Source organism: Juglans microcarpa x Juglans regia, chromosome 1D (genome assembly GCF_004785595.1).
Source record: "Juglans microcarpa x Juglans regia isolate MS1-56 chromosome 1D, Jm3101_v1.0, whole genome shotgun sequence".
Classification (NCBI taxonomy): Eukaryota; Viridiplantae; Streptophyta; class Magnoliopsida; order Fagales; family Juglandaceae; genus Juglans; species Juglans microcarpa x Juglans regia.
Genome location: NC_054594.1, coordinates 38,607,212 through 38,632,563, shown reverse-complemented (window position 1 = coordinate 38,632,563; position 25,352 = coordinate 38,607,212). Strand labels below are relative to the sequence as shown.

Here is a 25,352-nt window from a genome sequence, read left to right as displayed (position 1 = left end):
CGTTTTGTTAAATAAACACTTCAACTTTTGTTAAAAGCCATGTACATTGCCGCTGAGAATTATTCGAAACATTCCAACCTATAAAAAAAAATATTTGAAACATTCCAATTTTAACAGTTCTCCGATGATAAAGGCTGAATGCAGAGTGAGAATTGAAAATTGAAAATTGCCCACAGGATAATTGAGAGAGAGAAAGAGATAGAGAGAAAGAGAGAGACAGAGAGTGTGCCCACATGTCCAGAAGTTACAAATTTATTTAAGGAATATTTGGATAGTGAGTTGAGATGAGAGTTACAAATTGAATAAAATATTATTAGAATATTATTTTTTAATATTATTATTATTTTGAGATTTGAAAAAGTTGAATTGTTTATTGTCTTTTGTGTGAGAATTTAAAAAAATTGTAATAATTAGATGAGTCGAAATCATCTTTGTATCCTAACCTAGCTATAAAATTCGTCCTTTTTTGGCCTATAATTTTTCGAGAAAATATATTTACAACCGTGAATTGTGCAACCATCGCGTAATTGTTTTGAAAAAAATGAATAAAATATAGGATAAAATATGGGACTCATGAAAAATATTAATTTTTTAATAGTAGATTTTATTCTTTTTCATAGTAATTATGCGGTGTTTATGTACTTTACGGTTATATTTAGAATTATTCTAATTTTATTCTGATTGTGAGAGCGGGGACCACCACCACTTGCCACGACAGCTTCCTTTGATTGATTTATTAATTTGAAAAATGATAAACGTGGGGAGTCGCGGCTGATGTGGAAACTCTCCCTTCGTCTTCCAAGATCTTCCCTCCCACAAAATTGCTTTGCCTCTCCATTTGCTGCGCTGAGCCCACATATCACATATTCACATGTGATTATTCAATTGGATTTATACCTTGGACGAACCCATTTCGTACAAACAAAAACAACGGTAGAACCATAGAAGAATGAACTAAAAGAAAATTTTTAGCCAAACCGATGAAGAAAAAAGAAAAAGGAAAAAAAAAATAGAACTTTTCTAGATTATTCTCATATGCTTGAAAATAGATTATATTTTATTTTTAACGATAGAGAGAGTGAGTCTCTTCTGCTAGTTATGCTGCAGCCGCTGAACGAACATGGAACTAAAAGCCAAAGATAATATAAAAGATCAAAGAGCAAGAGGGAGAAAGGAGCGGGTATTAGTGGTGTTCTTTTGGTAAATGGTTGCTCAGATGAAGACGAGACCCACGAAGATTCCCAAAATGCTCTCATTTACCCACATCAAGAGACCCCTCCCTTTGAATACGAAAAGCTCTGCACTTGTTTTCGTTTATAACTTTTTTTCTTTCAGATGCCTTTTTTCTTCTATTTTTGTCTATTTTTCTATTTTTCTATTATTTTTTTTTTTGAAGTGGCAAGTTGACATAGCAATGACTCCCCCATGGTTGCAACTCCCGACTGTACGTAGAAGAACTGTATTAATTTTAATTGGATAGACTCTTTAATGAACTTGTAATAATGCAGGCCACAAGACTGCCCTTCTTTTTTCCTTTTTTCTTTTGTCAACCATCGCATTTGGATTACCTTTATTACGGATATAATTAACACATTGAAATTTACAATCATGAACTGTAAAAACGTCGCTTCAGACCCAAAATTATTTATGTTTTGTTGTTAAGGATAAAAGAAAAAAGATATCTGTTGGGAAGTCGGTGCCCACGTAGAAAATGAAACAACACTGTTTCAATCAAATGAAAAACGATCCGTTTTGTTTCCTCTCCTTCGCCTTCCCACGAACACTCCCTCCCTTCAAAGACCACTCTTCCCACAAACAACACTCCCTCCTTTCGAACACCACGAACAAGCCCTCCTCCCTTTTTCTTTCGAGATCTTCCCTTCCTAGAAGCTGCTCTACCTCTTCACAAGTTTTTAGCTAACCACTTAACATTTTGTTAGTAATTTAGTATTATAATATCCAATAAATTTGGACTTCATCTCAATCTCTGCAACTCTCAAAATTCCATGTTTTAAAGATATTATTCTCTGTAAATTTAAGGTCCCTTTTGCAAAACTCATCCAGCATTTGTGCTGTTAAGCTTTTGCATCATGAGGCCTTAATGCTTTTTTTACTCTTTAAGTTCTTCTACTCTTAAGTTCAACAACCCAAAACCATATTATATGGATAGACTTCAGATGGGTCCTAGGTATAATGGTTTTTGTTTGAAGCTACCTACTAACCATTGTGGTTTAATTGTTCGTAAATTTAAACCCCATGTTTCCCCATCGGGTGGGTTGGAAAAAAAGAATACTTTGGACATCTCGTGTATTCTTTAATAGGCGATAGAAATTCTACTTTATTTTTGTGGTAGTTTGAGGGATTTAATCCAAGACTTCTTTCAGATCCTAATTTTTTTTTTTTACTTGGTAGAGAAATACTTCAACATACTAGGAATCCTTGATTGTGCTCTACTTTGCTATTCACCCGAAGAAGAAAAATCTCGCATTTTCTTTTCCTTCCAGCATTTTTCTTCATTTGCTTTTTCTTTTTGCTTTTTTTGTTTCTTTCCACATAAGCTCTCATATATAGCCGGTTGCGCTTTATTGATTTGTTGTTAGTATAATAATAAAGAGAAACTCTCCTTGCAACCGGCTGGAAAACCCCGCGTAACTGGTTGTATAAAAAAATTTATTTTTTCCCACTTTCTCATTTCGTTCCCTCTCTCTTTCTCTTTTCCTTAGTCGACTTCTCTCTCAAACTCTGTTCAGATTTTAAGTAAAAATTCATCTAACTCGACTAAGAATCCAGAAATGCAAACCAGTAAAAGAAAATAAATATGTTGCATTAGCAAAATCATAGGAACCACCTACGGATAAACATACCATCACCATTGGGCAACCAAATGCTACGAAATGAAATTAATTGTCACTGAAATTGTCGATTCAATTTTCTAGTGAAAGTTGGAAACAAATACCCAGTTCTACAAGTTCTTCAGTTCAAAAAAAAAAAAAAACAATTCTATCTCACTCACTCGAGAAACTGGGCTGAGAAACCGGCACACCTATTTTTTCTTCAACAGGTGGGTGTGAAAAGTTTTCCACTGCATCTACCATGATGTTTCCATGCTCTTCGAGAAAGGCTTCAAGAAATGCAATCAAAGCTCTGAGTTGCTTCGATGAAGATGGAGTTGCCTGGAGGGTGAAGAAGATGAATATGGAGTGGTTGGAGTAGGTCCCATAGAATTGTACGGGTACCGAAAGATAAAAGAGAGAGGAAGCGGTGATGGTCCCCTCCCTTTTTGTTAAGTCTCTCATTTTATTTTAATCTAAAAAATAAAATAAATAATTAAAAAAACAGCCGGTTGCATCTAGCAGGACACAATAATAAATAATGATTAGAAGAGTGTAATTTTATTGAAATGAATAAACGTCGCACAAATAGTTAAATTTATTTAATTTTCTTTTATATAAATTTTATATTTTATTAATTTTTTTTAAAATGATCATAGGGGAGCCGCATAATTTTCGATTGTAAATATCTGAAAAGGGGCAGTCCCGGAAATCGAAGTTTGCTGGCTCAACGAATCGTATATAATTATAACTGCCTACTCATTTTCTCTCTGTCACATGCTCGTTAATAATAGTCGTTTTCCATCTCTCTCTCTCTCTCTCTCTCTCTTCATTCGATCGACGATCAAGAAAGAAGACAATGCTGGCAGTTTTTGACAAATCGGTGGCGAAGAGCCCGGAGGCCCTGCAGAGCCCTCACTCGGGCACCCTCTCGGCTCTGAAAGATGGGGTTCTGGTCCACCACTTCAGCTCTGTGCACCCTGGCTCCGTCACTGTCAACTTCGGCTCTGCGGGCCTCGTGGCATGCTCGCTCGACAAACAGAACCCCCTCCTCCCCAGGTACAACGACATGATATAAGATTTCTTAACGTCCACCACAGCACATAAAAAAAAAACCCCAAAATATATACGTAAAATATTCATTTTCTTGTTCTTCTTTTTCATGCGGATTTGATCCCATTTTATGGATGAGCTGGTCTTGGGCTTGTGCCATTGTGGGATGTTTGCTTTGAGAGAAATGATGGGAAAAGAAAAAGGAAACTTGGGATTTCGACAGAGCATCCGAAGTTTATTTATTTATTGATTGATTGATTTATTATTATCATTATTATTATCTTTTCTTTTCTTTTCTTTTTTGTCTCTTGGGTTCCTTATATTTCTGGGGACCAAGAGCATGTTAATTTTATTTATTTATTTTATATGGGGTCCTTCATCCTTGTACTTTTCAAAGGAAATATGGCTCTTATGTGTTGTGCAAGTGACAATTATATTTTTCATGGTTATGCATAATATCTTAGAGCTTTGATTTGCAGATTTTCTTTTTTTCCTCCCAATACATACATTTGTGGACTGAATTCTGAATATCATTGCGTTAGTTCATAATCTTGGTGTCCTCTTGTTAGCTCTTCTAATTTAATAGCGCGAGTTTCGGGCTGCATGTGCTAATGCTTCGTTTGGTATCTGAGAAATATTAGGAAATAAAGACAATCATTAGCAGTTTGCGTAGGATTGTCTGTTGTTAAATCTTATGTCTTTGAGGGTTTGTAAGGTTTTCTTTGAAAATGGGGCCTTCCCGCCTTCGCCATGACCAAGGAATTCAAACTCTCGTTTGATCAGTGGTTTCTGTCATCCTAGTTATTCAATCAAGTTTCGTATCTGAAATTGTAATTCTTTTGTGAGTTTTATATTCTTAGGTTATGTCGATTTTACAATAGCGTGTAACCCAAATACAAATACCTTATTTTGTCTTTAGTTTATTTGTATCGGCAGTGGTATATAAGACAAGACTGGTTCAACTTGTTGTCTAGATCACTTTTACTGTCGAAATATGCTGTTTGGATGTCCCGTGAAATAAAATTATTCTATTGATTTTCTTGATCGCATTTGAATGAAAAAACATTTACTTTCTAGGGACTTTTTAACTTTTTCTCATTGGGGATTGATTATTCTATTTGTGTGAATATCATTATTCAATTTGTAAGATTTTCTCTGAGTCCCATATTTATGCATTGGTAATGGTCTCATTGATTTGTTTTGTAATTTTGTTATACATTCTAAAACACTGAGTTTTGTCTTTAGAATTTAGATCCTACGGAGAAGACAAATGATAATTTCTGCTGGATAGCTATTGCTCTTATTTTTCGGTGTTATTTTTATCTGCTTATATCTTTTTATTTTTCATTAATTTGGCACTTCAAATTAACTGTCGATATTCCACATTTTTTACTGTTAGATTGTTTGCCGTAGTGGACAACATTTTCTGCTTGTTTCAAGGCCACATTGAAAATTTTGTCCTGCTTAAGCAACAATATGGGTTGAACAAAACAGCAAACGAGGCTGTCATTGTTATAGAAGCGTACAGAACTCTGAGAGACCGTGGTCCTTATCCTGCTGATCAGGTTGTGAGAGGTATCCAAGGGAAGTTTGCGTTTATTGTCTATGACAGCACCTCTAGAGCCACATTTATTGCCGTTGTGAGTATATCTTTCTTCCTTCACTTTTATGATTCTGTATTATGAACCCCTTATAAATATAATCTCTCTGTACTAATCATTATTGGCTTTACTTGAGCTAATTCTGGTTTCCTCTTTCCCAGGATGCCGATGGAAGTGTTCCCTTCTTCTGGGGTACTGATTCTGAAGGTCATCTTGTTCTTTCGGATGATGATGAAATTTTGAAGAAGGGCTGTGGGAAATCTTTTGCACCATTTCCTGAAGGTATATAATCATGTACAAGTATCCATAGCCATTTTAGAAAAAATGGATGCCTATGTTGGGGAATTTCTTTGTAATTCTTTTTAACTTTTCTATTCTTTTTAACTTTTCTTAATGAACCAGATGACAAGTATTGGAATAAAATTCAAGAGACAAAACACTTGTGGGCTTTGAAATGTGTGTTTAAGCTGATTTAGTACCACAATATAACAAACACCGGGATGTGGGTGATTTTCAAATTTCTGTAACAAGACAAGCATTTTTATCTTCTTACGTGTTATGTTGGTTCTCTATTTTACCTTCCTCATTCCTTATATACCTTAAAATTTGGTTCTTGCTTCCTGTTTCTTTTTCTGTGCTAATTAACATGAACTTTTGGTCACTACACTCTTCTCTAGAAAGTTCAATAATTAGCATAACTATTGCTAATTACGCTGTTTCTTCTGCTATCCAAAGGATGCTTTTTCACGACCTCTGGTGGCTTGAGGAGTTTTGAACACCCCCTTAATGAAGTGAAGCCAGTGCCAAGGGTAGACAGTTCAGGCCAGGTGTGTGGTGCAAATTTCTCGGTGGACAAAGAGTCTAAAAGGGAATCTGTTGGCATTCCCAGAGTCGGGAGTGCTTCCAACTGGTCCTCAAATTTTTGATCCTGAATATCATTTCCTTCTTGTGGCAAGCTGGTGCTATTAGTGGGCCTTCCTATGCACTGTATCTTTTCCTTATCATCTCCTCTTATCCTGAATGAGCTCAGTGTTTCAAAGGATGCTTAGCTTTGAATTGTTGTTAGTACTTTCAGAACGAAGACATGATTTTATGCCGCAATACACGTTGCCTATGTCAGAACAAAGGCAAGATCTTATTGATTAAAACTTGAATAATGTAAAGGCATTTCAATTCTGATATATGGTAGATTTCGCTTTGATAAATTTCTCTCTTTTAATTAAAGTTGGCTGCATCATTAACAATAGTAGCTGCTTGTGAACATGTGATTTGTTTCCTGTTCAGACAGCCATAATTGAGGTAAAATAATGGAGACCCCGGAATTCTAGTATGTGCTGCTATCGTATTGAACAACATTCCATGAACCTCTTAAGTGCTTTTAGGATATAGAACCAACGGAATATTGCACATATCAGGAAAAGATACAAAATTCCTCTATTGTGCCCACCTTTGGAGTTGCAGATGGGCCTTGAGCTTAGTTCTTCGCATCTGCAATGCCCCCTAGTGTTGTCTGAAATCAATCCAAGAAGCAACCTTTCCATTCCCTCCCCTCGTGTTGGTGGAGAGCTGCCACTTTTAAGAGGGAAACATCAGGATGAATATAATATCATGTCATCATTGAATCAGTATTAATATCATCATTGATTTCATCTTGGGCTCTTTGATTATTGGAATGCGACTTGGGATGAGATTGGAGGCGGCCTATGTATCTCGGAGTCGGCACTATGGTGAATTCTATTACGAGGAAACAGATTACAAAGTGGTGTGAATTTCCTCAAAATAGGAGACAATCCTAAGCCAATTTGATGGAAACAAATTGCTCGTTTGTCAAGAATCCATGTGATTGCGTCACTGGCATCCATACGAGGTATAAGTTTTTTCATCATTAATCTGAAGTCGGATAAAGGAATGTATAAGCACTAATTTGTATACCGAGGTATTCTCAGATATTTTATTTTTAAATATTATTCAAATAAAAAACACATTTCAATTTTAAATTTTTAATTTTTTCATCTTGTTATTACCTAATTATTATTTAAACATAAAAATCAATACAACATTTATAAATTTCAAAACAAAAATAATATTAACAAATTATATTCAAACAATTTTTTTACATTGTAACATTTTTATTTTATTTTTTTCCGAAATCCAATAGAATATCTTAATTAAAACTATTTCATTATTATTCACAAATTATTTTATTATTATTTACAAATATTTTGAAATATTTCAATTTTTAAGTATCCAAACAAGTAAGGACAATTGGATTGGGTCGAGAAATTACATGGGCCTTGTTTGGAAAATAAAATTTCGGAAAAAAAAGAGAATTTTCATATATATATAAATTTAGAATGTCACCTTCAATTCAAAAAATTTCTACTTTTCAATACAACTTTTTTATCTGTCAAAATAATTTTTATTTAAATATAGTGAAATTTACATACTCTGTAGTCTATTTTCTCCGAATTGAATAGAATTTTTTAATAAATCCTGACTATTTTAAGGTAGGATACACATCATCTTATCCATTTCTTCTCATTTCAATATTTAAATACTATTAAAATATAAATACTTTTCAATTTATCTTTCATATTTTTTCTTCTAATCATTATAATTTTTTTAAATTTTTATATAAAACAAAAATGTTCAAATCTCAAAATAAATAATATTAAAAAATTATATTGTAATAATATTTTAATTTTATAATATTTTTATTCAACCTTTTCTATTTTATTTTTCAAAACTCAATAAAAATCTTAATTCAAATTATTTCAATACCATTTACAAACCATCTCATTACTATTTACAAATTTCTCATACAATCTAACTATCTAAATGAGACCTAAGGCTATATTTGGAATATGAATTAATCTTTCCATCAGCTACTATTCATTATCCACACCTAACACCCTATAAAAAAAAAAAAAAGAAGTTTTCAGTGTAAGGTATATAGATAAATAGTAACCGATAGATAGCAAAATTCAATATTAAATTCATCTCAATTTATTTCATATATTTAAATATACATATCAATTATTTATATTCAAATATATTTTTATAAAATCTATAAAATATTACTATTCATAAATCAATTTATATCATTTTAAATCATCTCAATAGCTTAAGGAAAAAAAAAAATCATCTCAATTAAACGCATTAAGAAATTGTACCGTCTACTGTCTACTAACGCAGAAGGTCCACTACTGAAGGGTATTTACGACCCTTCGCTTCGTCAATCTAAGAAAGTTGCACAGAAAAATGAAAAATTTTCGCGGAAGCTTCCCCGGACGCTTCCCCTGAAGGGTATCTATGACCTTTCGCTTCCGTGTTTCCAACGGAAAGAGGGAGTGCCAAATTAAATTCAATTTATTTTCGCCTATTTATACTTCTTTCAGGAAAAACCTTCAAAACGGTTCCCGACTCGATTCTAGGGTTTCTGCCCCTGAACACTTTATCAATTCGATCTTATCTATTTTTTTTTTTTATCTGTATTTACGTCAATCTTTAATTCAATGCTCCTTGATTCTAATCTTTTCATACCATCCAAACAGATCTCTGCCTTGAAACCCCCCACATTTCTAGTAAATCCCAACAACTCGATTTCAAATTTTCACAAAACCCTCATTTATTATTCCTTTGATACCTGCCGTTCCTCCAATGCCGCTCGCCGATTCAGAAAAAATTGGCCCTAAATCCCCTGACAACCCCGTAAAGGCTGAAATCTCAAAACCCCCAAAGCCCTCTTTGGTTAAAGATGGTGACAATGGTAATGGCGAGGACGAGGCGGTTCTTGACGTCTCTGGGAAAATCTTGGAATTTTCGTCTTTGGAAAGCTCCAAGGACGCGGTGGAGGGGTTGTATTTGTATAAAAACGCGTTTAATTTAATACCTAGATCGCTGGGCGGTCTCGGGCGGCTGAGGAGGTTGAAGTTTTTTGGGAATGAGATTAATTTGTTTCCAGCGGAGTGCGGGAACTTGGTCGGGTTGGAGTCTTTGCAGGTGAAGATATCGTCGACGGGGTTTGGTGGCTTGCCACTTTGTAAGCTGGAGGGTCTAAAGGAGCTCGAGCTGTCCAAAGTGCCTCCTCGGCCTTCGTCATTCCCCATCATGAGCGAGATTGCTGGGCTGAAGTACCTGACCAAACTCTCTGTTTGCCATTTTTCTATCCGGTAAGCAGTATATTTTACTCGGTGTTAAGCTGTTCTCAGGTTTCATTGATGACATGAGAAAATGGAGTGGAATTTTGATTCTTGGTTGTTTTGTGTTAGCCTATCGTTCAAATGAGCTTACTGTGAAAATTGGTTTGTCAGATTGATCAATTTATAGTTGGGTCTGTGTTGTTGATTCGTAGTTGGTCTCTGTTGTTCAGCAGCTAGTATGCTTTATCTGATGTAGAATCTGGGGAATATTAATGGAATGCATACAACGAACTGAGTGGTGTTGTTAAGGTTATCTCTTGGTAAATAATTAGTGTCATTATACTTTCCAAAAAAATAACCACTGTAATTTACCCGTCCTTTTGGTTTTAAGGCTTAGTTGTGGACAGTAGAGTTGTAATTGACTAGTGTATGGTACGCCTATGTTTTGGGCTAAGATTGTGAACTTTTTTATTTTCCCTGATTTAAGGTGAGAACATAATGATACTGAGAAGAATCAAGCCCGTTAATATAATATTTTGATCCTCTAGTCATATACCAGAATGCCAAACAAAAGGGATGCTGCTGGTTCTATTTTGTAACATACGGGTCCTAGACTAAGATTTAGAATTTAAAATTTTTATTATTTTTACTATTATTATTATTAGTAAGGTTATTATTTCTAAGATATATTTTGAGATAGTGTTTTTGTGGGATTCTTCCACCCTTCAAGCCCGTATGCCCCTTAGTTTTTATCTTGTAGTTTGAATATTTTCCTAATGGGAGACCAACTCACGTAAAAAATCATTCAGAAATATTCCCATCACCAAACTCACAATACCTCACGGCCAGAACCCCCCAATGAAATCAAAATTTTCTCCCACACTTCAAACCAGCTCTACACAATAAAAACCGAGAAACCACTTCCCAACAGCCACCTCGCCGGAAACTACCACAGAGCACGCCGGCGGTAAGCTCTCCTTCCTCCACGACGTGCGTTGACGCCTCTAAATCTCCTTTCCGTCGTTCTCTCCCCATTGTGAATAATAAAACAACCCCTGCGTTTTCCCCAGCCACTGTCAACCACATCAAGGAACGTCGGACCACCTCCCGGCGGCCACAGAGATTGTCGACCAGCCAAGTTCCGTCAAACCCACACCTTCCCAGTAAGCCCACATCGGAATCTTCCTTCCCTTTCCAATGGATTTCCATTTGACAGATCTTCTCTCTCTCTCTCTTTCTGTGTTGCACCACCATATTCAGAGTATCCTCTAGCTGCTCCACCGTGAACCTCGACCAGCCACTAGACCCACCGTCTTAGTGGCCTTTCTCCCTCTCTTGGTGAGCATCGCACCACCCACCTCTCCCGTAAGCATGTCTTCCCACTTTTATTTCTTTTGTTTCAGCCTTCCTAAAATGCCCATGCATTACTATAAGTTTTACACAATTTTTCTTAAAACCCTTGTTTTGTAGACTTCCGTAAATATTGCTAAAGGAACTTTTGGAGAAGTTACCTCTTTACCCTCAAGTAACTATGCTGACTTTATGTTTTAAACCTGATCATGTACGTGGGCTAATTTCCTGTGGGCTGGTCTTGAGGTTAATTAGACATGTATCATTGAGATGGACTTGTGTTTTAAATTGGGCTTGATTGTATTATATTTCAGCAACTGCTTTAGTGATTTTTATTGGGCTGGTTATATTTTCAGAAAAACATTACTTTTACAAGGGCTTTATCTACTAAAAATAAATATATTATTCATAGACTTATTTTTATAGAAAGTATTTAAGGGATTTTAAAGCATAATTTTAAAGTATATTTTTTAAGTATCCTTTTTAAACTATTTTTTGAGCCTATTGTTTAGTTAATATTCCAATCGACTTTTTAACTAGATTTTTATAAAATTATTAAAGTTATATTTTTAAATAGAAGTTAAGGAATATGTTATGCGTGAATAATATTATTATGTAATTAAATTATCTCTATATATGATTTTAAGTATTTAAAATGCTAAGACATGTCTTTCTAGAAAAGTTAGTGACGATTAGTGCCTCGTATAAGTTACAAGCTACAATGTAAGATTGTGGAAACAACGCTAAGAGATAATTAGTATGATCATATAATTGCATGTGTATTGTAAATGTTCTAATTGTATATGAAAATGTGATGTTTGTCTACGCTACGCTATGCTACGAGCTAAGTCAAGGTTAGATCCCTTTCATGATCTTTGATGAATTATAATTATATGCATGTAAGTGAGCCTATGTATGTTATGCTTATATAGATTGTTGTTTGATGGATTGAATGTTATTAAAATCACATGAATGCTATGTAATGTTCACGTAGTATTCAAGTCATGTATGCCATGTAATGTTCATGTAGTAGTTTGGTCACGTATACCATGTAATGTTTATGCAGTAATTAGATCATGTATGCTATGTAATGTTCATATAGTACTTAGATCATGTATACCATGGAATGTTATAAAATGTTTAGATTGTGTTCTGCCATGTCATGTTATGCTATGACATGATTAAGAATATGCCATGCTACAAAAGTTCATGAAGTCCAACAAACTTCTCGTGCATTAAGAAAGAAAAGATGTTAAGGGTGACACGGATCTAAGCGTGTTCACCAAAGTTTATGATGATAAGGGTGACATAGACCTAAGCGTGTTCATCACAAGTTATGATAAGTGGTGCCACGGATCTAAGCATGGTTTACCATATGTTAAGTGAAACACAGACCTAAGTGTGCTTCACTACGTGATATGTTATGATAGGCGGTGCCATTGACCTAAGCGTGGTTCGCCAAATGTTAAGTGAAACACGGACCTAAGCATGTTTCACTCTATGATATGTAAGCGGTGCCACAAACCTAAGCTTGGTTCACCATATGTTAAGTGAAACACAGACCTATTCGTGTTTCATTCCATGATATTTTAAAGGGTGACATGGACCTAAGCATGATCACCACAAGTTATGATAAGCGGTGCCACGGACGTAAGTGTGGTTCACCATATGTTAGGGGAAACACGGACTCAAGCGTGTTTCACTCCATGTTATGACAAGTTATGCGGTGCCATGGACTTAAGCGTGGGACACTAATACCATATGATAAATGAAAGAAAAGATAAACAAGTCATGTATGATTATTAGAAAATGCATGAAGTTAGTCATTTATGCATTCACGTTACATGTTTGTCATGATTATGTATGATTCCACTTATGTTAATGATGAATAGATATGCTATGTGAATATGTGACGATATATGTATGTATGTAAAGTTTTTCAGAAATTAAGCCTATGTTAAATTAAGTTATGTTTACGATATGATAGTGAATCTGTGATGATGTATGTATGTTATGAAGAGTCTTTCAAAAATTAAGTCTATGCTAAGCTAAGTTATATTTTACGGTATGATGTGCTATTTACTGAGTATTTGACTCATTTTTGTTGTTTCTCTGTTTTATTCTATGTTTATCTGTCACATATGGAGATTGTGATGACGAAGACCTAGATGACCAGGATATAGTACAAAGGCTTAGAAAGGAATAAGTGTTATTACGTAATGATTAGTTTCCTTTTATGTTATTTGAATAAAAGTCACACATAGGACTACTATATGTTTTTACTTTACTTTTTCAGTTTCATGTTTCAAAAACAGTTATGTTCAGTTTAGTTGATGTTTCAATAAATGAGGTACTTCAGGATATGAATCTCTTTACCAGGCACTATGCTATGAATGTTAGTAATATCTTTATCCTACGGGAGGGGTGTTGTATATTTTTAATATTATAAACAATTTGGAACTTACAGAACAATAACCTTTTCTATCGCATTGTACAAGACTGTATCTGACATTGAAGGTCTTTAGTAATGACTACTAAAAGTTGCAAATGATCTTTTTCAAGAGGAATCTCCTTCTCCCATGAGTAGAGTGTTGAGGATAAGGTCAACTTTAAGTTTTAGAAGCTACCATTGAGTCACTCCCCCTCGTATATAAAAGATAGGCAATTACGTTCCCTATGCATGCAGTTTACTATCGTTGTTGTTTCTCATATGGAGCCTTTGTCACCATTTTTCCTGGCATACCACAATGCTTGGTTCTTCCTCTACTACAAGATTACTTTGAGTAAATGTGGCAAATAGTGTACATTACACTTGGAGTCTTTTGTCTACCCCCTAAATATCTATTTAGAGGCTAATGTTTGATGTCTTGTAATTCAATTATTCAAGGTAGTCTAGTAACCCATTCAAGTCCTCGTCAGGGACCCTCTTGTTATAAGCCTACACCTATAGGAATATAAGGACGAAAGAAAAAGCCAAGTTATATTGAGCTTATGTTACAAAAGGACTAGTTAATGTTACAATCCGAACCCCTTGGAATCATTATAAACTACACAAACTTCTTCTTTGTAGGCAATGTGGGATCTCATTCCTTTTATACCAAAGGATGTTTGTAGTAAATCCCTTTTATGGCTCCTACGTAGTTAGGACTCACTTTTGTACTGAACATGGGTTCTGCCAATTCTTTTATTAATATACTTTTACTTATCAAAATATATATATATATATATAGATATATATAATCCTATACATTCTCATCGGGTCAATTCCATTGTAGGTCACATAGCTCAAGTATAACACTTATTTTTAAGATTGTAAGTGATACAATTTATGACAACACAAGGAAAGCCTAAACCACATATGGGCTTATAAACTAAAAGAATTGGTCAAATTTACAAATTGGAATCCTTTGGAATTATAATTCACAAAAATTCTTCTTTCCAGTCAATGTGAGATCTTATTCACCATCCTCTCTTGCTAGATATTGGGTATATGGATCATTTTATATTCATATTTTCATAGAATGAATGTAATAGCGAAATGACCGGACATTTGAAGACAAGGAGCGCTCACTAGAAGAACTTAAATTATTTTTTGTTAGCACGCTTTTTCTTTGGGCCACAGCTGTAGATTGTCGTGGCCTCGATTTCCATGATTTTCTTGTTTCTATTACTTCTCTCTGACTAGGTTTGACCTTTTGTATACCATCTTGTATACTTGGGCTATGTCTATTCATATCAATATAATCGTGTACTTATAAAAAAAAAAAAAGAATGAATGAAATATAAGATAACTTTCTTGAAGGGAGAGTTTTGATTCATTTGTTAATCTTTAATGGTTCATATAACATATAAATAGGTTGACCTTTGCATGCCTGGGCTAGTGATTGACCTTGAATGAGGTTTGTTTATAGCAAATCTTGAACTGGATTGCTTAGAAGCGTGCAGAGTGTTCATACCATTTTTGGTTTTTTGCGCTTTTAGAAGAGCTGTTATGGTACATGACTGTCTGGAGGTAATGCTCAAGAAATTCAGAAAAGAAAGGAGATAGGAGAATTATGAAGTTATCAGCAACATCCATCGAAACCACGGGGAAAAGCGTTGATGAAGAACCTGTGCTGTGCTAGGATATGACATCTCAAAGAACAGTCGTTTTTCTTTTCTATATATTAAAGGAAAATGGAATTTTTTTAGAAGTACCAGATGATTTGTACAGTTTCAGGAAGTGGTGGATCTGATTTTGAGATTGTTTTCTATCAATTAATGAAGAGAATGATAGTTTTACAGTCTTCACTTTACCAGGATTTGATCAATTGAATGATGGTGAATTGTTTTCTGCAGATACCTTCCTGCAGAAATCGGCTGCTTAAATAATTTGGAGTATCTGGATCTTTCATTCAACAAGATGAAGACCTTGCCTTCTGAAATAAGTTATTTGAACGCTTTGATATCATTAAAAGTTGCTAATAATAAATTGGTGGAACTCCCTTCGGGCTTGTCCTCTCTGCGAAGGTTGGAGGTCTTGGACCTCTCAAACAACAGGCTGACATCACTAGGGTCTCTTGAACTCGGCTCTATGCATAAACTTCAAAACATAAATCTCCAGGTACTTACCTATGATTTTTAATTAGGGCCAATGACGCATCAAATGGCCTTTCTTCAACTTCATCTTGTTTAGTACTTTCGATTGAATTGTTTTCAAATAGCATATTTTTTTGCTTGTTAGAGCTCATTTCTTGTTTGTTGTTAGTTGTTATCTGTTTTCCAAAAATAAAAAATGAAAAATCTATAATTGCCACTCTCAAAGTGGTCATAACTTTCAACATATCTTTGTTTACTACCACTACCTGGTTGTTTTAGGTCTTTTTTTCCATCTTTTTATTCATCGACTTGAATTAAACTCTCTCTCTCTCTCTCTCTCTCTTTCTCTCTCTCTCTCTCACTAATGGATTAATTGGTCTCCGTCACGGTTGGACACCATCTTAAGCAACTCTTTCCCATCCTTTTCTTAATAGGAGTGGACCCTACTTTTGAATGAATGGCCATGTCTTATCTTATTTTTGTAGTGTTCCTATTTCTGGTACTGTCATTTACGAATGTTAATATAAATTCATGCATGTATGTGTACTTGTGTGTTATTTTTTTGTGTGTTTCACATAAATATACACGTAATGTTTGGTATTGGTGAGTCTTGTATGTCCCTTTCTAACTTTATCTTGAAATGGATCCAATGATGATGTCAGGAGACTAATATGTTTATTTGTGTCCTTATTCTTTTTTATATTTCAAGTATAACAAGATTGCCAGTTGCTGTCAAATACCTTCATGGATATTATGCAATTTGGAAGGAAATGGTAGAAATGCATCCAATGATGATGTCACCAATTCTTCTGTTGAAATGGATGTTTATGAAATGGCCATGGAAAATGACAGAAGTCTGTCTTGTAATGGTGAGGCCTGTTGATTTAGTTCTATTTATTTATTTATTTCTGGTTGCTGATTTCATTGAGCTATACATATACTTTGTTCGGCATATGATTCTGTTCATATATGTGAAATCAGCTTCATGTTCATAAATAGATGCAGGCTCTTGTCATACCTCATCAACCCTCTTACCTGGGTCATCATCAAACAGTAGATGTTTCGCAGCTCGTAGGTCAGGCAAGCGGTGGAAACGCAGGTATTATTTGCAGCAGAAAGCTCGTCAAGAACGTTTGAACAACAGTAGAAAGTGGAAAGGTGTTGATTGTGACAAGGTGTTGGCTGTGAAAGCAAATGAAAACGTCAAATCTAGCAATCTAAATGTCCTTGCTTCTGAAACTTCTGTAGAAGGTGCTTCAGACATTGTAGGTGTGGAGTATGATGATAATAAACGAATAGTTCCTGGAGAATCTGAAAGTGAAAATTTGATTAGTGGCGTGGAGAATAATGAACTTGGTTTAGAAAAGGGATCTTATGTAGAAAATTGCTCACGTGTTAGCCTTGACTCTGCTACAATAAGGAAAGGAGTTGAAAATGAAGGCTGTGAACATGATGCATCTTTGGCCACCACAGGGAATGAAGCTGGGGAGGAAGATGAAGGTTCGCCTTCAGAAACCTTGAGAAGTGTGTCCAAGTCAAAGAGGCATTGTGATAGGGATCTTGATAATCCCAAACCATGCAAGTATCGGAAACCAACTGATGATAGCTCGAAGTTGTCTCGCAAGTATAGTAATATCTCATTTTGTAGCACTGAGGATAGTCTGCCAGATGGTTTCTATGATGCTGGGCGGGACCGGCCCTTTATGTCACTGAGCAGCTACGAGCAAAGTTTGCAGCTTGATTCACGTGAAGTCATTCTCTTGGACAGGTCATTTGTACATGAGTTTTTTGTTGATATAGACATTGATTGCACTTTTTTTCATTTCTGGGTTGGCATGTAATAATGGATGACTGATGACAATTGGATTATTTATTTTGACCTTCAGGGAGAGGGATGAAGATTTAGATGCAATCACACTATCTGCTCAAGCATTGGTGTTTCATTTTCGGCAATTAAATGGCTTAAACAGAAATTGGGATCCTGCTGTTGATGTCCTGCAGATTGCATCATTTCTTGCCTTTTTTGTATCAGATCATTTTGGTGGCAGTGACAGGGGTGCTATTGTTGAAAGGACACGAAAATCTGTATCTGGTTCAAACTATCGGAAACCCTTTGTGTGCACCTGCTCAACTGGAAACAGTGATGGCGTTGGTACAACCAGCAAAGCTGTTGTGGATGCTGTTGAAGATATTATTTTTTCTGATCTCTGTGAGAAATCCATCCGTTCTGTTAAAGGGAGACAAAATTCCATTGTGGTTCCTATAGGGGCTCTGAAGTTTGGCGTGTGCAGACATAGAGCATTGCTTATGAAGGTGATTCTTTCACTGCATTTGTGTTTCAAGATTTTTTATTTTGAGTCTGCTCATTATTTTACCTATTATGATCTGATTAAATTTTTTAATTTTTTTTACTCCAGTATTTATGTGACCGGATGGAGCCTCCTATACCTTGCGAGCTTGTCAGAGGTTACCTGGATTTCTTGCCACATGCTTGGAATATTGTTCTCATCAAGAGGGGTCATTCATGGGTTCGCATGGTTGTTGATGCATGTCGTCCGCATGATATAAGAGAAGAGACAGACTCAGAATATTTTTGCAGGTCAGCACCATTGACAGTTGTAAAAGCAAAACCATGGCGTGCCAAACTGAGTATTTGACTGCTTTGACTTGGCTCATTAGGATTTGGACATGTTCAGGCTCAGGTTTATTTGATTGCTTAGGCTGGGCTCGGTAGAATTTGGACCATGTTCAAGTTGGCATGAGCTCAACTTGTTATGCTATGAAGTAGCTTCTAATAACTTGGCAGAGGCCTGATTATTGTGGCTTCTAAACTTGAGCCATCTCCGGTGGAAGTGTGGTGCCTTGACTCTTAACTAGTGCTTGTTATTGTGTGCCCTTTGCTGACATGAGTAACCATGGTATCAGCAATAATGTTAAAATAATGTTAAAAACTTATGAGTTGCATTGTCAGTAGTTTTCTGTATGATGATTTTTTCTCTCTACATCTCTGGGTAAGATTGGATTGTAAATCAAGAGTAATATTCCCTTTATTTTCACAACCCTATATGACTTGAGGTTAAGGGTACTAGAGCTATGCTTTTGGGGTGCAAAAACATTGAAATTGGGCGTAGACTTGCTTGTTTCTCATTTGAACAAGCTTGATAATATATATATATATATTTTTTTTTTTATGAAGATCAGCCCAAGTTTTCTAACAGCTTGCCTGGAATGAATCCCTACAGATGCTTTATATTTTTAGATTTTATCCTATTATGCAGCTCTGAATTTCTTTTGAAAGAAGTGCTTAGCTTATGCATGAAACATATGATCAGAATCCCAAAGAATCCCAGATCTATGCACTCTGCTTCTTATGGTTTAACAAGCACCTTCTTGCCCTGTAAATATAGGATGGAGGATTAGGTTATAAATTTGAGATCCATGGAGTGCCAATTTAACTTACCTTTTTAAAAAGAAAAGAAAGGTTGACCTGTTTTTTCGTCCTTTCTTCTTCCTAATCTATTTTTTCTTTTTTCCTTCTTTTCTCTTTGGTTGATGAATCTGTCCTAGGAAGACAAAAGCAAGTACCGTAAGAGCTCCATAACCGAAGTGCCGAAATGGAGTGGTTCTGCTGACTAGTGTGATTATTTATTTGGTTGTACGAGGAGCTTTGATATCCTTATGAACACAACCTATATAACAATGTAGTATGTATCCTAATCGTGCTTTGAGTTTGGAAGATCTACAATGTTAAGATATGATATATATCTTCTCTATCTATCAGTTAACATACGAGGCCATTTATTTGCTCAGTTGTGATCTTTCATTCATTGCAATATTCTTGGGACCGTTATCTTGAGCTCTTTGAGTTATTATGTGTTTTGTTTTTGTTTAATACAATGAGCTCTTTGAGTTATTATGTGTTTTGTTTTTGTTTAATACATTGTTTCTAAAGCTAATATAATTTTTTTTTTTTCTCAAGACTTGTTTTGATTTTCCTTTTTTGTTTTTGTTTTTCTTTTCATGATGGCTTTGCTTGTACCAGATACATTCCTCTCAGACGGATACAATTTCCTCATTCAAGCAAAAACCAATTAGATGCTGATTGTTCTTTTCCCTCTATGTCTAATTGTGATGAAACTGAAAAGGCAGCTTCTAGTTCTCTCATTCGGTGCAAGTTTGGACCCATTGAGGCTGTCGCAAAGGTGTGTACTTTGGAAAGTCTTGTCACGCTTACCTATAACTGAGTGGGAGATGATGTCACCATTTTCTTTTCCAATACTTCATTCAGTTACCATGGGTAGTAGTTATGTGATGAATATTCTTAACTTCCATTTTCTGTTTTCATTATTTGATATGTTTGTTATCATTTTCTTTAACTTGCCTCTCTGCATGTGGACTATTCTTGTGCTTCAGTACAGAGTTTTTTAATTTTTAATTTCTTGTAGTTTGAATGCTATATTTTCTCATTTTGATTCCCCACTACCTATTTTAAGTTTTTTCCCTTGTTTGTTTATTTTTCTTACTTATCAAAAAATTTGTTTATTTATTCTTTCCATGATTGATTATTATCTATTGTTAATCATCTCAATATAAGCGCTATGCATTTTATGTTTGGATGTTGCAGGTACGTACTTTGGAAGCCTGTGGGACTTCAGTGGGTGAATTGAGGAATTTTGAGTACAGTTGTATAGGGGAAGTAAGAATTTTAGGTGCTTTGAAACACCCCTGCATAGTAGAAATGTATGGACATCGAATATCTTCTAAATGGGTTCCTCAAGTGGATGGAAATCCAGAGAGACGGATATTAGAGTCTGCAATTTTCTTGGAGCACATAAATGGAGGATCTTTAAAGGTAAATTTATATAGTTTATTAAGGTTACTTACCTTTGCTTGATAGTTTTTATTCTATCTTAATTATTTTCTATCCACTATGTAGAGCTATTTAGAAAAGCTGTCAAAAGCTGGTGAAAAGCATGTCCCGGTGGAGTTGGCATTGTGCATCGCTAGAGACGTTGCTTGTGCATTATCAGAGCTCCATTCGAAACACATTATACATCGTGACGTAAAAAGTGAAAACATTTTAATTGATTTGGATAGGAAGAGAGCTGATGGAATGCCTGTTGTGAAGCTCTGTGATTTTGACAGATCAGTACCTCTTCGGTCTTTCTTGCATACATGCTGCATTGCCCATATCGGAGTACCTTCTCCTGATATTTGTGTTGGGACGCCTCGCTGGATGGCTCCAGAGGTTCTGAGGGCAATGCACAAGTCTAACGCATATGGACTTGTAAGTTTTATGTAATCCGCCATTATCTGAGTAGTATGGTTTATTCACAATTTCTTTATCCATGGTCATCACGGGCTGTGTCATCATGTTGATAAACGTGCATGAGTGTTTTCCTGCCCCACTTGATACGTGGGGTAAATGTGCATCTATTATGTTTCCCAATTTGCTGCAACTCTGTATTCTATGAACTTGTCTGCTTTGAATCTTACCATGATAGAATCAGCTTTGTATTTTTGTGCATTGCCACTTTCAAACTTTAAAATTATCTTGGCGCGGTGATGGCTGATGGATCTGTACACGTGTGTTTGCTTAAAAATGACATGCGTGACCTTTTAATGCAATGGGAGTAACTGTTCTTGTGCATCCAAATGTGCCATAATGGTTTCATCAGCCATTATGATTTTATGTAGTTGCTGCTGCTTATTCTTCAGGTAAGGGTTTTTTGGTTATTTGGGTTCTAAATTTTTTCTATCTGGATACAGGAAGTTGATATCTGGTCATTTGGCTGTCTAATTTTGGAATTGTTGACTCTGGAAGTCCCCTATATTGGGTTATCTGAATTACAAATGCATGACCTTCTTCAGGTATACCACTATCACTTGACTGAATAAATCTGAATAGTTAAAGAGATGGTGAGCGTAGAGTTGTGGAAATGCAGGATCCTGAGATTATGGTTGCTACTAGTCTGATGTCCCATACTGAGTGATTGAGTGAAGGTGGTGCATGCAATCCTACATTGTTTGGGAATGAGAAATCCTTGCTCTTTATAATAATTCCAATGTGACTACTTTTATATTATGGGCCCAAATGTGGCTTGGGCCACCCTTAGGGCGTTACAAGTAGACTCTCTCATCTTCTCTCTGGCCTCTCTCTCTCTCTTTCTCTCTCTCTCTCTCTCTCTCTGTGTGTTTGAGGGCTAGTAGATTGATTATGTGCTATAGGGATTGTATTGCATTCTCAAATACTGTGCTCCAAAGATCTCTGGGTCACAGCATTGTAGGATGCTATCTCACTTTATAGAAGTGAACCTCTGGCATCAACAATATATTTGTGTTGATGTGTGCCCTTTGTATTAGCTTGAAACCAGCTGTATACTCTCTGATGTATATTCTGTTTGCTGTCTTTGAATTAAACAGATGGGCAAGCGTCCATCGTTGACAGACGAGCTGGAGTCATTGGGGTCTGCCACTGAGCCTGCAATGGCTCAATCTAGTGTTGAGCTGGTGGGATCTGAGGCCGAACTAGAAACATTGAGATTCCTTGTTGATTTATTCCGGCAGTGTACCGAAGAAAACCCAAAAAACCGTCCTACAGCTGATGACCTCTATGAAATGTTGGTTTTACGAACAAGCAATCTTACCAGTTCTGGATGTCAAAAACCTGAGTAGTTTGTCCTTAGGCCCTTGGGTGATATATTCTCTCCACATAAGTTTTGTAGCACTAGAACGTATTATTGAAATGTTGTTTCCCTACATCTTTTGGGATAGAATATATAGGCTTGACCAAGAATTACAGTATTTTTACTGGTTAGATTTAGTAGCCACCCAGAGTTAAATGTTTATCAGTAACGAACAGTTTTACATACATCCGGTGCATCAATCATTTGTAACTTTACTTTTTTCCTCTTTTCTTTTGTCGAGCGTCATTTTATCCGATCGAGCTGTAAATATGGTTGGTAGTTAAGTGCTTGGGTCGTGCTGTTTTTCAGCGGCCCTTTGTAACTGTCATGATTGTTGTAGACATTATTAAATTATTATGAAAGCTCCCCTGATTTTGATTGGACAGTTTTTGACTTTTGCGATTACATGGATGTTTGCTGAATCTAGATCTGGATTTGTGCAATAAATATCATCCATTTCTTTTTTATAGACTCTTATCTGGATATTTGCAGTCACGTTCAATTGAGATTTCTTTGGAACTTCTGGTGCTCAATTTATTATATTATACTGAAGTCTGAAAGAATTATCTTCAAAGTTTCATCGATGCATCATCAAATCTTCATTCTTCTGGGACCATTCATGGGGAATCATTCATCGGATTGCACCACTTCTTTTGCCGAGCAAAGCCGATAGTGACGCATGAATAAAGGGCTGGGCGTTTCCAGAGTAGGGCGTTAAGTACCTTTGAGGAGCATCGGATGTGGCTGACGATCTTCGGATATCAAGATTCAAAACGTATCTCATTTTGGAGATTGTTTTACGTATTATTGAATATTGAGGGTACGGCAGCCACTTTGGAAAATGCTATAATGATTCTCCAAGATTGTCAGTCAGATTTCATGAAACACCTTTTCCATTCTCTCTCCCCCTCTCTCTCAGTCGAAGCAACCTTGGCCAATCTCAAAGGCAACTATGCCGTCTAAGTTTGTTGCCTCAATTTGACTGTTGATGTATTTTATTTTATTTTTAATTTTTTTATTTAATTATTAAGAAATTGATTATTAATGTATTGATATTATTAATGTATTGATATATATATATATAAAAAAAAAATTAGGAGCATGTCAAGTGGGCAAACTTGAATGGCATAATAGCACCATCCTTAATTATTTTATCAACATTTACCGTTGATCTCATATACTCTTTAACATCTTTAAAGTCACCCGCCGTGATGCCGCAGAGGTGGCAATAATTAACCCTCTTCCATCAAAAGTGAAAAATAAAAAGTTAAAAAGAACTTTTCCTTGGCCCTATTCAGAGAGAGAGTGAGAGTGAGAACAAGCGCGCATAAGCGAACAATAGCGTGAAACACAGTTGAAGATAAATTTTGTTTTTTTTTTTTGGGGGGGGGGGGGGGGGGGATCAGCTGCTTTCTTCCCCCCGCTGCCTTGTGTTGTGTTGCTTTTTTATGTGACCATCTATAAGCGTGATGTCTGAGAGGAAAGAGAGTAAATATTTGCCCTCTCATTATAGCACTCCCAATGGCTTTTGCATTATACAAAAAATGTAAGTAATTTGAAGAATTGATTCAAAAAGAAGTTCCATCTGATTATGTAAAATGAATTGTAAAATATATTTAGTTACAGTACCCCGCTATATGTAGCGGATACTATTCATCCTGTAAAAATTTTTTTATTGTTAATATTTCATTTACTCTCTCATTTCTATTTACTTTGATTTTTATCATATAAGCAAATTCTTTTTATTATTCATCAGTTAAAACACATATTTCATTTTCTTCTAAAAAATATCTTGGAATTATTTTTAAACCAATTTTTTCATATTTAATTTTATTTTTAATTTTTATTTGGCTTATATATTTTTGTTTTATGTGTATAGGATTGAATTATTTTACATTGTATATAAAAATAAATTGCAAATATAAAAAAAATATCTGGATTTTATAAATTTATTGGTAAAAATGAAATATTTAAAAAGAATAAAAAAAGAATATTTAAATGATATACAAAAAAAATAGATAAACTGATGGATGACATATTGTAAAAGTTATTATATAAAATAGAAAAAATAAATTTTAGTGATGTATTTTAAAGAATAAGATAAAAAATTATTGGAGTGGTCTTAGAGCACAGTGCATCCAGTGTTAGCGGTATGCTTTGCAGTAAAATGGGACCATGCTACAGGTCCTCAAATAAGGACCTGTCTTCCTAATAATGATCTACCCTTTATAGCGTCTTAGGGAACACGCCCTTCCATTAAAGACTCTCTTTCTCTATCTCTCTCTCAAAAGTGCTTTCTGCCTCTTGCAGCGGACACAAGGTTAATAAGAAAAAAAAAAAAAAAAAAAAGTGTTTGAAGCAGGTCGGTGAGCCCCAGACCCTTGAGAAACCTCACGTGGGTGGTTCCAGGCGTGTTCTTGCGCCTCAACTTGACATCATGTCAAAACTAATCCACGATTTTGTAAATGACGTAAATATCATTTTGTCTGCAAACTTTTTTTAAAACAGAACCAAAGTCAACGGAAAACTCCATAGCACTTGTACCTTATATATCATCATGTGAAATTCATTTTTTCTATTTAAACTTGTACCTAACGTTACTCAACACTAAAACAGATCAAAATTGCATTTTTCCCCGTGCTAGCGGTCTCCAGTTTGAGCCAACAAAGGTGTGATTAGATAAGATAGCGCTACCAACTTTCAGCTCCACAGCCATCCCATGGCCTCTATAAATACCTGTACTGCCCATTAGACAGCAGGCATGCATAGGTTTAATTAAAGTACTTAGACTTCAGTATTAATTTCATTTGCTTGTATTTAGACTAAACATTCAAAGTTAAGGTTAATAGGTTTATCTTTTATGGAAATTTGAATTTCACACGCGTATAACAAAATAAAGTACGTACGTAGCAAAACATAACAATATTTAAACAATTAACCAAACAAAAGGCATGATAAATTAAATTGCGATCAGCAAACTGCAGTTACATGGCTAAAAAACTAGCCATAGAAATCAACAGATATATATAAGTTATAACCATTAACGTAGTTTTTTTTTTAATGTTAACTTCTGTGTATGAGAGAGAGAGAGAGAGAGAGAGTAGAAATAGG

General features: G+C 35.3%; 2 protein-coding genes across 3 annotated transcripts; both read left to right on the top strand.

Moving 5' to 3' along the window:
- The first annotated feature begins 3,593 nt into the window (after positions 1-3,593).
- Positions 3,594-6,724, top strand: LOC121250666 (stem-specific protein TSJT1-like). Its single transcript, XM_041149886.1, has 4 exons — positions 3,594-3,890; positions 5,284-5,524; positions 5,647-5,767; positions 6,221-6,724. Exons 1-4 carry the CDS (start codon positions 3,691-3,693, stop codon positions 6,409-6,411), a joined length of 753 nt encoding a protein of 250 aa, XP_041005820.1. The 5' UTR covers positions 3,594-3,690; the 3' UTR covers positions 6,412-6,724.
- Positions 6,725-8,837: 2,113 nt separating this feature from the next.
- On the top strand, positions 8,838-22,626 carry LOC121253834. Of its 2 annotated transcripts, none has more exons than XM_041153766.1 (11): positions 8,838-9,657; positions 15,316-15,580; positions 16,265-16,424; positions 16,561-17,323; positions 17,442-17,868; positions 17,973-18,154; positions 19,598-19,757; positions 20,180-20,407; positions 20,492-20,842; positions 21,325-21,426; positions 21,979-22,626. In XM_041153766.1, exons 1-11 carry the CDS (start codon positions 9,146-9,148, stop codon positions 22,228-22,230), a joined length of 3,402 nt encoding a protein of 1,133 aa, XP_041009700.1. In that variant the 5' UTR covers positions 8,838-9,145; the 3' UTR covers positions 22,231-22,626. The 2 variants fall into 2 exon arrangements, with proteins under 2 accessions (XP_041009700.1, XP_041009690.1); XM_041153756.1 differs by having other exon boundaries at positions 8,841-9,657; positions 16,555-17,323.
- Positions 22,627-25,352: the final 2,726 nt, after the last annotated feature.